Raw genomic sequence first — 14,809 nt, forward strand, 5'->3', positions numbered from 1 at the left:
TGAAATTAATCAATTATCTTCATTTTAAGGATCAAATATCTTTTATGGCAGAGAGGGAAAAAAAGCTCTTTTGATGGTGAAGGTTGCACACCCCTGACGGAAAGTGTGTAGCCTGACAGCAAAACAGGCATCATCAACGTAACTAACAGTCTGTGCAACACAGTGAAGATCAAAAGTGCCACACAGTGCACAGGTTGTTCAATGAAATGCAAATAAAATACTGCAGAAATAAATGTTTTGCATGTTTGATTTTATTTCTGTGTAGAATAGTTAAGTGATCTTACAGCCAACACTGAAAGCTCTAATCCTCTGTTTTGTATGATGGTGATGGGTCAACATGTTGGTTTACATTTGAATCACATTATTTTCAGTTTCAGAGTGAAATGTTTGTCATTTCTTTCTATGGAGATATTTCTGTGTAATGAGATGCCTGTCCTCGTGTGAGTGGGAATAGGTGCCAAATATATTTTTCCTGGAGTCAGCTGAAACATGGATCAGTATATAAAGCCTACAAACTGGACAAAAACTGTCACACTATAAAACACTCAAAATAATACAACTCAGGGCCAGATTAATCTTCATTTTGGCCCTATTGCAAGAATGATCCGCTTTAGGCCTGTTAACTATTAACCTCTGGCTCCCACAACCTGCTTTACATGGGAGACTAACCACTTTTCCTTCACTACACTCTGGTTACACAATGCTATCTTGACCCTGTGTTTGCTATGTGTCGTGTCAGTTGGTGATAATTTGATTACACACACATTTATTTTAGAGAATATTTACCATGAAGCATAATATCAATGTAAATTAACTGAAAACAGAACCTCAAGATTAGGTAATAATCACCCCTGAGAGTCTTGGGCACAAGCCTGGTGTCAAGTTTTGCCTGGTTGGTAATCTAGCCTTGCCACCAACTTTTGCACTTCATATTTTAGTATATACATCGTGTAACTTATTCATATATACATAAATATATGTACAGTTAATTCTGTTTACTATGCACCATCTAATTGACAAGCATTAATGTACATTGTATATTACAGTGCATATTTCAGTCTGGACCAGAGTGTAAGACTAACACAGTGATTCAGCAAAAGCTTAATGAACATGAAATAACTGACAATTACTTCTGCATACATTTATTATTGATAAAATACTTTCTGCAGATACAATTGAACATTTTGCAATATGATCTGTTACAGTAGGTCAGTTCTTATAACACTGATGTAATCAATAACACTAGTAAATGACACCACATTATACAAAATGAAATGCTTCTACTCCTAATAGGTAGACTGTCAAAACTATTTTCCTGAATCTACTAAAAAAAAAAAAAAAAGAAAAAAGATTAAATGTCCACTTGAAAATTCTTGGCACTGATTAAGGCCAGACAATGATACATAAAGCAGCATAGAAAATCAAAACAATCAAATCCCAACCCTTCATTAAAAAAACAAAACAAAAGAAAAAACAATTCATAACACAATTTTGTCAAGTTTCCCAAATAATTTATCTAAAGAACCATTTTTAATTCCCTGAAGTTCTCACACAGTGCATGCAAATGACATAAAATGTTTCATGATGTAAACTCAAGTAGCAAATCAGGGATCTTTATTTATAATCAAGGAGAGAAATGACAGAAAGCTGTTGAATATGTTTTACAGTATATTTCCGTAGAGGGGGGTGAGGGGGTGAACAGCAAATTCATCTGGCTTCGTTTTCGTCGTCGAGGTTAAAGTGAAAGCAGTCTACATTAATGTCCAGCTCTGAAGATGGTGGATTATGTCAGTAATAAAAAGGCAGTTATCCAATATGACTTAAAGTAAATCAGACTTCATTCTTAATCTACAATTGATGTGTAGTTTCACACAAAACATCAAACAATGTGCTGCTGAAATTCTTAAACCATAGTTGACTGGCTTTAACAGTTTGGGTTAGGAAAAAAAAAACAGACAGGGCAGTAGAGGTAGAGTGAGAGAGGTAGAGAGTGAGGTAGGGAGGACAGAGCAGCGTTGAGGCTTCTCCATGTTAAGGCCTATCTCTCCTCTCCCTTATTAGCCTAAAATCTACCTAAAATTGTCTACAAAGTCCAGAAAAACGTGTTTGTTCACAGCGCAGTGACAAGTGGATTATAAAAATTACTTACAACCTGATGGGCGACAATATCAGGTTAATTGTTTATTCCCAACTGAGTTGAAGAAGCTGTTGTAGAAAAGCACAGATTTCAAGCCATTGTCTGGTGGCTGCAAATATAAATGTTTCACCCTGATTACTACAGTTTATACACAACAGTATATGAGATAGAAACTCCAGTTAGCACAAGCTTCAGTGTGCTACTTACTACAGGCTTGTAATAGTAAAAAGCACACTTGCAGAAATGGCTTTCTCTGGGCTGATACTTGCAGCAGTATTTAGTTACCAATTTCATGCAGCAAAAAAAAAAAAAAGTTTTCATGAAGGTCACATTGTCTTCAAATATCCCTCAGAAAATCAAAAAAATAAGGGTGGCTAAACAGAAATTAAATTAAATAATGCATATGTGTAAAAATATGTGAAATTCGGAAAGCTTGTAGAGTCATCTAATAACATATCCGGTAATATTGCATAGACATAATGCAAATTACAGTCACTATTTACAATAGCAAATCTAAGTGCCAAGGAGTTAATTCCTTCTCTTCCTCTGCCGACAACAAAGTCAGACAGATTAGAAACAGGAATGAATTCAGGGGTTGACTTTAGTCAGGCTTGAGAGATTTATGGAGAAATACAGTATGCAGGAAAAAAATGGCACAAGACTGATGTCAAGCAGATTGTCCTAATTGCAACATGGAATCTTACTGTCAGTGTGTGCATTTGTAGTTTTATAGGTAGCTCTGATGTGTCCATGCACCCATGTTAGCCAGGTGCTATCTGAATACTCCAACATTGATTGACAGCCCCACCTCTGGTTTCCTAGATTTGGTCGCTCCCGCCTTCTTCTGTGATCCAGCACCATCGGAGCCTGCAGCCTGCTCTCTGAAAATAAGCAATGGAATAAAATTTTACCAAAGGATCTTGAGTTACATTAGATAAGCATAATCAGAAGAAAGAACAAAGTTTTGTGGCAACACAGCTATGTTACAACTATTTTACAGCACTGACTCCCTAATAAAAGCTGTGAGACGGTTTTTGCCTGCAGTTAGTTCAAGCAGTGACATCTATAATTGTGATTTAATCACAAAAACATTGCATTTTCCCTGTTTGTTTATGTGTCAAAGTAAAGAAGTCACACCCTTTCCTTCGTTGCTCTGCCTGCTCTCTGAGCCTCTGCTGGCCCAGTTCATCTTCCAGGGTGTAGAAGTCCCTGTTATTGTCTATCAAAAGATTCTGTAAACAAAACAAAAAAACAAAAAACAAAAAAAGGAGTAAATTCAATTATTCATGGACAAAAAAAATCCAAAACAACTAAACACTTATGGAGTGAACAAACTGTTGTTGTTTTTTTAAATACCTTGATGCCAACTGTGTCACCATCTTTGAGGTGAAATGGTGCTCCCAGTAGTGATTCTGCCTTTTTTTTCTTTTTCTTTTTGGAAACCTGCTGGTTCTGAAAGTAAAAGATGCGTGGCATATTATTCACTGATAGGGTGAGATTCAATGAGCAACATGTGTGAGAATACTGAGATTAGAGATTATTTTCTTGCTAGATAAACAAAAAATCCTACAAATTCCTGATGAAACAGTGAAATCCGATTGCAGGCTACTCTTCACACGGTTTCACGTAACATTCCTCTCCAATGTTCTTTGAAAGCTCAATCAACTTTCTGTTGAGTGAGCTCTTGGTGGACGGCTATCTGGCTTGACCCAGTTTTCTAGTCTTACCCAGCTGGACATTTCTTCCCAGGTGTGTTTGTCGGGCTGGTGTTTGGCCAACAGCAGAGAATCAGGAGAGAGGCCGTAATGTGCAGCCAGACAAGTGCGTAGGGAGCGAGTGGAAGAGTCTCGGGATGCATCCCACACCAACTCCTCTGGAGGGTAGTAACACCTCTCCCCGGGTACTCCCATCTTAACATTCAGCAACACCTCCTTAGGGCTTTGAAACAGAAGGAAATAAAGATTTATATTTTCTTAAGTTAAAAAATGTATGTATTGGAAAAGAAGCGTAACTTTACATGTTGGGATGTAACAAAACATATAAAAATCTGACATCTCAAACCATACCCAAGATCTTCCTCTCTCAGTAGCTGTTGCACACAAAGGTCTGTGCCACTAGTTAGCTTCAATTTCCTGAGGAGGAGGAAACCAAACCAAAGAGAAAATGCGGGTCAATGAGAGGAGCAATGATTAATATAAAGAATCTGAAGGCCCATTAATACAGGAATAAAATATGTGAAAAGAAAGTGTTCATACCTGAGTGTGAGTTGTTGTCCTCTAAGGATTCGTGCCAGCCTGCGTCCCTCCAGCTGCCACACACGCATGAATGCGGTGGTTGGCAGACACACATCCTGAAGAGATGGCAGCGTCAACACCTGATACAGATGTAGACACCAGGTGGAGAAAGAGAAAAGTATCAAAATCACATACACATATATACTCTGCATGGCCCAACTTACTACTACCAGGTACTATCAACTCTTATGCTGGATACACACAAAACCTGCACACTCTACCTGAGTCTTGAGATCCTCCAAGCTGACTTCATCTGATATCTCCACCTGTCCTACACTTCTCAGCTCTGCCATGTTGCCGCCACACAGACCAGACGAGCGATTGTGGTTTTCACTTGCAGCTGCCTCCAGCATCATCTGCTCCTCAGCGAGACTGTAGTCAGTGTGGTTAAAATCAGTTTCCATGGAAACTGTTGAGGTGATTCTGGGATCCAGATACAGCCATACAGATAGCTTGAGAAAACCCTGGCAATAAAAGAGAAATGTGTGGCTAAAAAGAGGAAAAATGTCACAGTGTATCACAAATCTACACCAAAAAAAAAAAGTCAAAGTACCTTCGGAGGAAGTTGTCCTTCTGTGACAACTAATGTCTCTCCGTTGCTTATTTTCAGCTCTGACAAGGAAGCATCCTGAGGATAACAAGGTTGTTAACATGTGGACTGATAGATAACGGTTGAAAACAAAACAAGGACTGACAATAACATTTTGAATTTAAAAAATATAGTACGTTTTAAAATGGATAGATGTCAATGAGCCAGCACGTAGTTTTGGTAAAATTTGGCACCATCCTGCTGAGCTTATAGAAGGCCACAACATTTTAAGGATTATCTTATTTGAAATGGAGACATTTTCTGAATAAATCTGGTGTGGTGTTAAATATGATTTAAAAGTAAGTGGAGAAGAGCAAGAGCAAAACAGTAAATAGGTTTTCGCATTCACTGTCTGATATATACAGTTTACAGTTTAGACTACATTTAGCTACTCGCCTCATCCATGAGTGGCTCTCCAACCTCTTCACACCAATCAAGCCTTCTCAAGTGCCAACAGGTGCCTGCAAACACACAATTAAATTACAGGATCAACATTAATCAGATCTGTACATTAACGATGCCACAAAAGCAGAGATCCTTTTGGTGGTGCTGAATACACAAAATGAAGTCTAAACTACATGCAAGCTGAATGTACATACAATTGAAAAAAACTGGGAGAAAAGAAATTTAGTTTTACCATCAAGTCCAACAGCATCCAGCATTGCCTTTAAACACTGCAAATAATAAAAAACAACTATTTTTAAAAGTGCACACACACACAAATAAATGTTTCACAAAATTAAAAAGATTACATTTTTTCCTTACTTCTTTTACAGTACAAGTCTTCTCTACTATTATGTCCATTTCCATGCCAGCAGAGGGTGCTGCGCCCACAGAGAAGAGCAAGAAAAGCTGCAAAGTAAAGGGAACATCTCCAAACATCAATCAAGCATTTTAAAAAAGCTTACTGGCCATATTCTTTATTCAGACTGCTGAACTGTGTGATAGGATAGGTTTACTGGTGCTTAAAGGTTCTTTAACTTTCACCCATGCAGCTGCAAGTACAAAGGATTTACTGAAGACTTCAAATAAAAGACACACCTGTGATGCCTTGGGGGCTTTACCCGGACAGAGAGTCAATGTGGTCATGAGTCGCACCCCTGAGTCCCGAACACTCAGCTCCTCACACACTGTTTAATAAACCAGAATAAGGCAGCACGCCTGCACTTAGTTAAAATGTTCAGTGACTTCAAAGACAGATGACAAGAAGAAACATTACACACAGGGGGAGTACCTTTTAAAATTTTAAAGAGGGGACAAAGTAGAGGAGTGTGTATCTTAATATTTTGTTAAAAAGAGGGGGAATTCCCGCTCTCCTACACCGTTAAAATCAGCCTGAGGTTAACATCTGACACAGTACCTGGAGGAAGGAGTTTCCCTGTGCAGTCCATCTGTCTCAGACAGTACTGTGCACCTGGTCAGTGAGACAAAAACAACAGCTGATTAAAGACTGTAAACTTGTAGGCAATATAAGAATTAAAACACAAATGCACATTTTGTAAGTAGCAGGCCTAACAAAAATATAAATTGCAGATAACACAGATGCAAGTTGTGCTAATTTTGTGGACATTTTCATTTTACAGGCAACTACTACATAAACCCTGGTAAAATTCAGACTGGCGTGCACTCTGTCTACACCAGCTGTAAAACCATTTGAATTATAACAAACACTTTTCACATCATGGAAAAGCCTTGGTCTCTAATCGAGTTTTGCTATTTTTTGGCAAGCAATTTTATATTTTACATTAACATTTTTTTTGTCTCCTTTAAAAATGTCTAAAACTCTTTAGCTGCAATATGAAACTGCCGATGTAAGACTGGAACTCAGCATCAGCAAATATGCTATATTAAGCTGACTCTGTGATTAATATTGGGGGACAGAACCATTCATCTGGACATCTGGGGCAGATATATAACACTGAGCTTCTTGCCTGAGAGCTGCTCCTGTAACTGCAGCTCCTCTATGGCCCTGTGTTTCACCTCCCACAGCAGCTGCAGGAGAGACACATTATATGAAGAGATAAGATTAGGTAGAGAGGAAGAGGAAACAAAAAGAGCAAAAACAGAAGCATACAAATTACTGACCATATTTCCTGTAGCTGGAACCTTGATTTTCCTCCTCTCCTCCTCTTTCTCTCCTCCTCCTCCTCCTCCATGTGGTCGAAACTCTACCTGGAGCCAGCGACAGTCTGACGGTGTAGTCACGGTGACCACATCACCATTTAGAGTGAACATGCTGAATAAAGCAGAGACGGCTGTTGTAAAACACACATGAAAAAACAGCAATGTGTATACGTAGTAACACTCTGCGGAGAATGTACCTGCTGTCGAACAACTGCGGCTCCAGCACCAACAGTGCATCTCCATCTTTCAGTGACAGCTCCTTCAGTGTCCGCTGCATGTCATCGGGGGGAAACACCCTCCATCCACTTGACCCTCCTCCCTCGCCTGCCCCCTGCTCTTGTCTCTCTTTCTTTCCTCCCTTATGCTCCTGACACAGCAGACTCTCTTTGGGCTCTCCAAGGGCCTCCCTAACATCCCAGAGAGTCGCACCACCTGCAAACCCTCTTGCTTCCTTTTTAAGCCCTGGCCCTCCATTTTCAAAACCACCTCTACTCTCCTCACCCTCCACCTCCTGCTCTCCATCTTCCCCCAAAAAGGGACGGACTACATTGAGCAGCACTGGCTCCCATTCGGCTCCAGTTAGGACACTCACACCACACACCTGAAAAGATAATAAAAACCAGCATAGGTGTCAGTTACTTGAGATCTTGACATTTGAGCATGATTGTGAGGGACTACATCTTCTCTCACCTCTCTGCCGTTCCACACAAACAGGTCAGAGTTTGTGTGGATGCCTGCACTGTACAGCGAGACATTGTCATCTGCAAAGAGTTAAAGAATGTAGTTATAGAAGTTCTGTATATAAATCCCTAGCTTCTAAAGTCCTCTTGAGGTTTTCTGCAACATGTCTCACCTGTAAGAGTATTGTAGAGGTGTAGACCTGCTGGAAGACTCTTGGCCACAGTCAGAGCCATGTCTCCTTCCCAGAGTTCTTGCATCTAAATACAAACACACAGCTTATTTGCACCGTTCGAATCTGAAATCACAACAGGGGCTGTTCTAGGAAAGTAAATTACCTGATAAATAGTTAATCGCAGGTCTCCCACAGTCTTTCTACGATCAAAGCTGAGGGGGGTGCTCTCCGTGGGCTCTTTGCGGTCAGGCTGCAGTGCTCCATTTTCTAGCCTGTAACTGGGTGCTAGGTGCAGGCGCAGCTCCACTGTGTTATTAGTGGCCTCACACTCCTCACTGTAAAAGGATTCATATCAATAATTTGTGTAAGAAAAAACAATAAGTCAGAACAACGTAACATGTGAATGTATGTTTCTGTACCGCATCTGCTGCAGTCTGATGTTCTCCTCCTGAGCCAACTGGATGAGATGATGAGGAACTTTATATTGGGGATTATTCTGAGCTGCAAATGTAGAAACACAAAACAAAATGATAATAGATACATAATAGTCATCTTTAATTTATTTCATGAATGACAAAACTATTATTACGACTACTATCTTCTGTGATTGACTTTTCCATGATCCAACACATCTTTCCCATTATAAAACATTACAAACCTTCAATGGGCCTGTGCAGCTGTGTTTTTCTGTAGAACAGCATGTAGGCACTCTCTTTGCCCTGAAACTGCTTCTCTATGTCAGACTCCCTGATGGAGGTCACGGTGGAGTCATTAAGGTCAAACCAGTGGCTACCCTGCTGACAGACAGGAAGACATCACAATGACTAATTATAAAAGAATATAGAACTGTACGTGTGTTTCTTTCCTTTAAATGGCTTAATACTGGATGAAAGTAATCCAAAAATGTGAGTGTTTCTTACCTCTAGTTCAGGCTCTGGTTTCTGGTCTAGTCCCTGCTGTTCTTCAGCAGCTTCTTGGTCTGGAGCTCCTGAAGGATCAGAGTTACTGGTCTGCTCTGCTGGGCCAGGTGGTTCAGTCACAGGGCTTGGCGGATTTGCCTTCAGTGCCACTCGAGTACCATTGGACACCAACAAGAAAACATCATTGTGGGATTGCAGGAACTATATCAAAAGAGAAAAAGCAAAGAAGCAAGGGTTTACAAGCACAACAAATAAGGAATACATGGGAAAAATGTTTAACAATCCCAAAATTGTTGAAGCAATAATTGCTGCAAAAAACTCAACCAGAAACCAACCTTACCTTTCCTATAGGACCATATTGCTTTCTAAACCTTTTGCTCCAGGATGAACCAATCTTATCCATGAGTTTCTGGCCCAGTTGGTCCAACAGGACACTCTTTGATGACTCCTACAAACAGTAAAGCGCCACATGTTTCATGAATCATAGCCAAATCATTGACTCAAAACTGAACAAAAGCATGTATGAGAAGATGATAACATGCAGACAAAGGATGGTCTTTTTGTTGCTGTACCTGAGCAATAATGGTAGTGAGGACAGATAAAGGGTCATCGTCTTTTAGTTTTGGCTCACACAGTTCTTTCACTTCCTCCTTGACTTTCTTCTGCGTCTTAGGTTTGCAGTCCTCCTCCTGACAACGAGACACAGAGGTGCTGCCTTACCGTCTCCATGCACATTTAAAAAACTTTTGACCTTTTTTTCACTGAGTAGTAATGCACACGCACATCCTGTTTATGTTTAGGCCTGGTCCAAATATGAATGTAACACTAAGACACTGCCTGCCTATTATTTGCCAATCTAGTCTTTGCTTTTGACCTCCAGTTTGCCTTTCTTTCCTCACCGGTGGCTCCCATTGGCCAAGCTGGTCAATGTCCCTGATGTAAACGTGGTAATGGCCGCCATAGCAGCCGCCCTTATGGATAATCACAGAGAACAGCTCATAGGAATAATCACAGTCATCTCCATCAGTCTGTAAGAGAAGAACATAAAATTGTTGACTTATCAAGACAGAAGTATAAAACAACAATGTAAGCCAGGAAACCACGAAAAGTTAATAAAAACACCACAGTTAAGAAAAGTCGTGTTAAATATGTCTCAACCTGACTACGTGAGGTGGTCAGAGTGTTAAAATCTGTTGGGTACCTGTTCACAGAATGGCCTCAGGTTGATGGTGAGGGGGAAACCGTAGCGTCTTGTCTCCTTGTAACGCTCACATTTGGCAAAATCAAAGCTGAATCTCAGCAGAGAGATGGTCATGAATGGAGGGAGTTTTCTCAGCTTGGCAGACTGAGTAATATAAAATGAAAAAGAAGAGGGATGAGAAAAATGAGAAACAGCAAATAAATGCATTTTTTTAATGGAAAAAAAACAAACATGTTTATACAAAGAAGTAATTATTCGCATGTCTAGTTTAATTCTCTTTTCAATTCAACATAAAAAAGTAAGAATTTGATCAAAAGGGGACACAGGAAAAGGGAAAAATCAACCAATCCAAAAGTTGTTACTATTGTGTCAACTTAATCTGAAATCTGACTGACCTTGGCAGCGGGGACTAGTCTGTCACACTGTGCACAGCGATACAGGTTATTGCCCTCAAACAACTCTTCCTCCACAAACATGTTCCACAAAGCCTCCTCCAGGCTAGACACACCACAGACACACACCGTCAGGTCCAGGAAGTCCTCCTAAAGAAGGCACACACACACATTTACACGAGAACTGGGCACAACAGTAAATGTCTCTAAACTCAGATTAATCAAAATTAGACAAAGCATAATGTCTTAAAGAGATGAATGAAGAAGGGCAGAAGCTTGTCACCCCACCTGTCTCTGGCTGACATTTCCACACTCCTTGCAGACAATGCTGTTGACAATGGTCCCATGGTACAGGCGGTGGATAAATGTGCTACCACTGGTGTCCACAAGAGAGTGCTCCAAAGCACTGAACAGAATCCTGTTCAGCTCCTGCACATCATGCTGATTTGTCCCCTGAGAAAGCATAAAAACAGAAAAAGGTTCAATTAAGGGACCAAAAGATGTTAAATGTTTCCCAAATCTATATACTTCTATGTATACTAAATGCTTATAGTATGTAGTATATTTTAGTTGTTACTTTGAAGGAAATCAATGTACTTCAATATTTTGTTGTAAAAAAAAGCAGTAAAAAAGAGAGAAAGAGAAAGTGAAATAAATCTCCACAAATTTAATTATCTTTTTTTTCTGCATTACCATCTACAAGGTTTCAATTTTTTCCACATGCAAAAAACTGCCAAAATTTCTGTGAGCAGTGCATTGTGGGACAATAGTCTACATGAATAGCACAGAGAAAAAACACAAGTGGATTTAGCATGCATACTAACTTTCTTGAGTAAGTTTAGTCACATTTCAAGTGTGAAGAGTGGAATTAGGACACAGCTTATGTTTACTTCAAAAGAGTCATTTACACACTAAAACTTTTCAACTCCCTCCTCCTTCCAACGATAGTTAATACCATGTTCATGTCATATCAGTGTTGTTGTGCGAATCAGTTTCCAATATCAAAGACAAGCGCTCACATCAATATCTGAATCATAAATACTGAATATATTTGAAAGTGTGTTGTGCAGGTCCTGTGTAGATATATTTACCAAAAGCTGTCTGTTTTCACTCTTAACCCCACTTTGTGCCTCTCATGAAACATAATTATATTCAAGTTTCGGAGCTGATGCAACGGGGGCTAGTATTTACAGCAGACTGTGTTGAAAAATCCAGTTTTTGTGCATTTCAGCATCATCTTACACACATCCTGTTATGACTGGAAATAAAATCAATTGCTAAGAGGAAAGGCGTAATCTGAGCCTCTCTTTCTCCATCTCACTGACAGAAAATGAACACAGACCTCACTGCTGTTCCAGCCGAAGCTGTCAGTGAGGTCAGCGGTGGTGGCGCTCTGCTGGTCCACCAGTAACAGGCGGGTGAACAGTCTCTGGAGCTCCAGCGGGATCACTCTGACCTAAGCAAGACAAGGAGGAAAAATAAATAAATAAATAAATAAATAAATAAATAAATAAATAAATAAATAATAATAATAATATTAATAAATATAAATATATATCGCACTTCACAATGACACACACACAATTAAATTAAACCAGCAGGTTGCAACACTTACTTTGGCCCCTGGTTTCTCTTTGTCTTCCAGACATCCTAATTCTTCTGGCCCCAAATTGAACAGCTCCTCTGGACAAACACACATCAAAAATAAACATATAAACAAACTAAATAGCTGCTTTCTGGGTTACTTTACTATCAGTGTTGGGAGTAACAAGTTACATGTAGCAGCGTTACGTAATTTAACTGTTATCCATTACAGTTACTGAGAAAAAATGTGCAATTAAATTACAGTTACTTGTGAAAATGCTGATTATAACAAAGGGGGTTACATCTGAAGTCAGACCTTTAAGATTTTGCTCAAGAGGGGTTTTCCTCATGTTTAATGTTATTGAATACATACTGCTGTTTTTAATTCTATTTTATAAATAAATCATGATGTGGGCTTATGTGGAGCACACATGGGCTTAAATGGTGTCACAGCACCAAATAAGCCCATGCCAGACTTTTGACTTTTTCATAAAACATCTTTATTTTATATTCCAAAAATCTACATGAACTAATGAATACATTTTCAAATGAGAGATAAATCTTGCTTTATAAATCATGTCAGTATCCATGAAAAACACCTGAATTTAGATGTGGGTGCTTAAAGGGTGCACTTACCCAAACAACTGAAAACTGAGTTGTTTGATAGAAAAGTAATCAAACGTAATAAGTTACATTACGTTGATTAAGTAATTGAAATACATTTAACCTATTACATTTCCAAAGTGACCTTCCCAACACTGCAAACTATACTGGTGGATGTCACTAGCCATCCTCCCTCTCTCTGAACTCACCTCTGAACTCTGGGGTGAACAGCAGGGTCTGGAGCAGAGAGTTGAGGTAGCAGGTCCCTCCCTGGTTCTTGATGCCGCACAGATTGCTTCTTCCTCGGGGTGGAGGTGGCTCGTCTCCCCCCTTTGAAACTCTTCCCCTGGAGGTAGAGGAGGAGAAGCTGCCCTCCTCCTCTTCCTCGAAAAGATTCCCAAACATGTCGTTCGAGTGTTTTTTTTCCCTCTCTCTCTCTCTCTCTCTCTCTCTTTTTATTTTACTCCTCTATCTCTCAGTTATGCTGGCTCTCGTTTTAATTCGTGTGCCCTCTTGCTATCTCATCTTGGTCTTGCCGAGCTCTCTGTTTACAATGGCCGGGCTGACTCTGAAATAAGATGACTTCACGGGGCTAAACATAGCGACTATTACTATTACTATTACGTTATGCTTGTTCAGCTTGTTTGGCACACCGACAAAAGGCAAATCAATCGCTATCTGACACAGTTGCGTGGCTTTTACTGGTGTGACAGCTCAGCGAAAATGAAGAAAGAAATCTGGCTGTCAGTACTACTGGAGGATTTGCGTCTTCTGTCCGCGACACTATCCACTGTACTTAATGTGTTTTTACTCAAAACTGCATAGGACAAAAGCTTTCTCTTCCTCTCTCTGTGTTAAAAACGCTAAAACACGAAACGTAAATAAAAATACCGTCGCTGAACTGTAGGCAGCCATGTTTCTTCCTGGCAGAGACTGAAGTGATGCATTGTGGTACTTGTAGTGTCACAGTTGGTTAATGCGTGCACTCAAAATCAACATTAATTAGGGTATTTTCATTTATATATGCAACATAAACATGTTGGTTGTGGCCATTTTCTATCACTCTTTGATAGAGCTATAAAAACGACAAGGCATATTTGTTTTTTTTTTACAGCGTGAGTGTTGCAGCAATAAAACTACATTTCCGACAAGTCTGCTCATGGAGTTCACAGAGGCATCATGGCACTTGCAGTCTTATAGCAATAATAGTTTTATGGCTGTCAGTGATAATAGACGATGGCAGTTCAGTGCTCAGGGCCATGTGTGCAGGGTTGCATACCAATCTCAAAATTCACCTACAGCAAGACTGACTTGAAGTTATGAATCAAAGAGTCTATTTTTATGCAATTGGCCCCAGGTATCTGATTACCCATGAAATTAGTTGGAATTAAAACTGTGTGCACTTTTGATCCTTCAGGGCACATCTGTCACACTTGTTAAATGCACAGCACATAGCAAAAGGTTTGTCAATGCCTAAACAATACTTGCATATAAAACAACTTAATTGTACTTTATAGTAATTTCAATATATATATGAAATATATATTTCAATGCCACGTTTTATTTTAAATCCATGCAGTCACAGGCACAACATAACTATCAGTCCGATTTTCTATGAGACAACACACATTTGGTTAAAAAAAACAAAATGTTAATTCAAGCTGCAAGCAGTGATGACCGGGTCCTCGTTACCCCGTGCACCACAAGTTTGTGGAAAACCTGGTGCTAAATCACTTGCAGAAGACCTGATTCTGGGTCAGGGTTTCATACGTAGCAGAGCAGCTCCCTCACTTATTTTTGCTCATTGTATTCATACAATTAACTGTTAAATTACATTTCCTGTGGATTTGATCTTCCTATACAATGGCCATAACACAGTCTCAAAGCCTTCTCAAAAATATTTACTCTCAAAATAATCAAAATCAGTCAAAATTGTAAACTCCTCTTTGGTTTATTAAAGACAATGCTGAGGACCTGAGGTCAGTGTCCTCATTGGTTGCTACAACTCTGACTATATGTAATCTGAGGTTGACCTTAAAATTGCAGACAGGCACAGTACTGGATTTGCTTAAACACACACATTTTAAACATTATTGCAATCATTTTCTCACA

The 14,809-nt window shown here is 39.5% G+C and overlaps 1 protein-coding gene across 2 annotated transcripts; it reads right to left on the reverse strand.

Moving 5' to 3' along the window:
* Nucleotides 1–1,135: 1,135 nt before the first annotated feature.
* usp40 (ubiquitin specific peptidase 40) lies at nucleotides 1,136–13,128 on the reverse strand. 2 transcript variants are annotated; one of them, XM_053335901.1, is made up of 31 exons: nucleotides 12,907–13,128; nucleotides 12,126–12,193; nucleotides 11,853–11,966; nucleotides 10,799–10,963; nucleotides 10,514–10,660; nucleotides 10,119–10,262; nucleotides 9,817–9,945; nucleotides 9,490–9,606; nucleotides 9,258–9,365; nucleotides 8,918–9,118; nucleotides 8,656–8,791; nucleotides 8,417–8,498; nucleotides 8,161–8,332; nucleotides 7,998–8,082; nucleotides 7,835–7,905; nucleotides 7,342–7,745; nucleotides 7,106–7,256; nucleotides 6,952–7,012; nucleotides 6,381–6,434; nucleotides 6,062–6,150; nucleotides 5,786–5,872; nucleotides 5,658–5,694; nucleotides 5,417–5,481; nucleotides 4,985–5,059; nucleotides 4,653–4,895; nucleotides 4,393–4,511; nucleotides 4,204–4,269; nucleotides 3,865–4,075; nucleotides 3,494–3,589; nucleotides 3,275–3,369; nucleotides 1,136–3,018 (listed from the first exon to the last, which is right to left on the reverse strand). In XM_053335901.1, exons 1-31 carry the CDS (start codon nucleotides 13,100–13,102, stop codon nucleotides 2,910–2,912), a joined length of 3,897 nt encoding a protein of 1,298 aa, XP_053191876.1. In that variant the 5' UTR covers nucleotides 13,103–13,128; the 3' UTR covers nucleotides 1,136–2,909. The 2 variants fall into 2 exon arrangements, with proteins under 2 accessions (XP_053191876.1, XP_053191874.1); XM_053335899.1 differs by having other exon boundaries at nucleotides 8,656–8,794.
* Between the last annotated feature and the right edge of the window lie 1,681 nt (nucleotides 13,129–14,809).

This window comes from Scomber japonicus, chromosome 16 (assembly GCF_027409825.1).
Source record: "Scomber japonicus isolate fScoJap1 chromosome 16, fScoJap1.pri, whole genome shotgun sequence".
Classification (NCBI taxonomy): domain Eukaryota; kingdom Metazoa; phylum Chordata; class Actinopteri; order Scombriformes; family Scombridae; genus Scomber; species Scomber japonicus.

Bases quoted from the DNA above. Each gene is read 5' to 3' on its own strand.
- usp40 (XM_053335899.1), bottom strand. From the start codon at position 13,102: ATGTTTGGGAATCTTTTCGAGGAAGAGGAGGAGGGCAGCTTCTCCTCC. The intron at 7,906-7,997 runs GTGAGACATGTT...AACTCTTTGCAG, and splicing joins CCTCTACAATACTCTTACAG to ATGACAATGTCTCGCTGTAC. The intron at 3,590-3,864 runs GTAAGACTAGAA...TTTTACTTTCAG, and splicing joins GGGAAGAAATGTCCAGCTGG to AACCAGCAGGTTTCCAAAAA.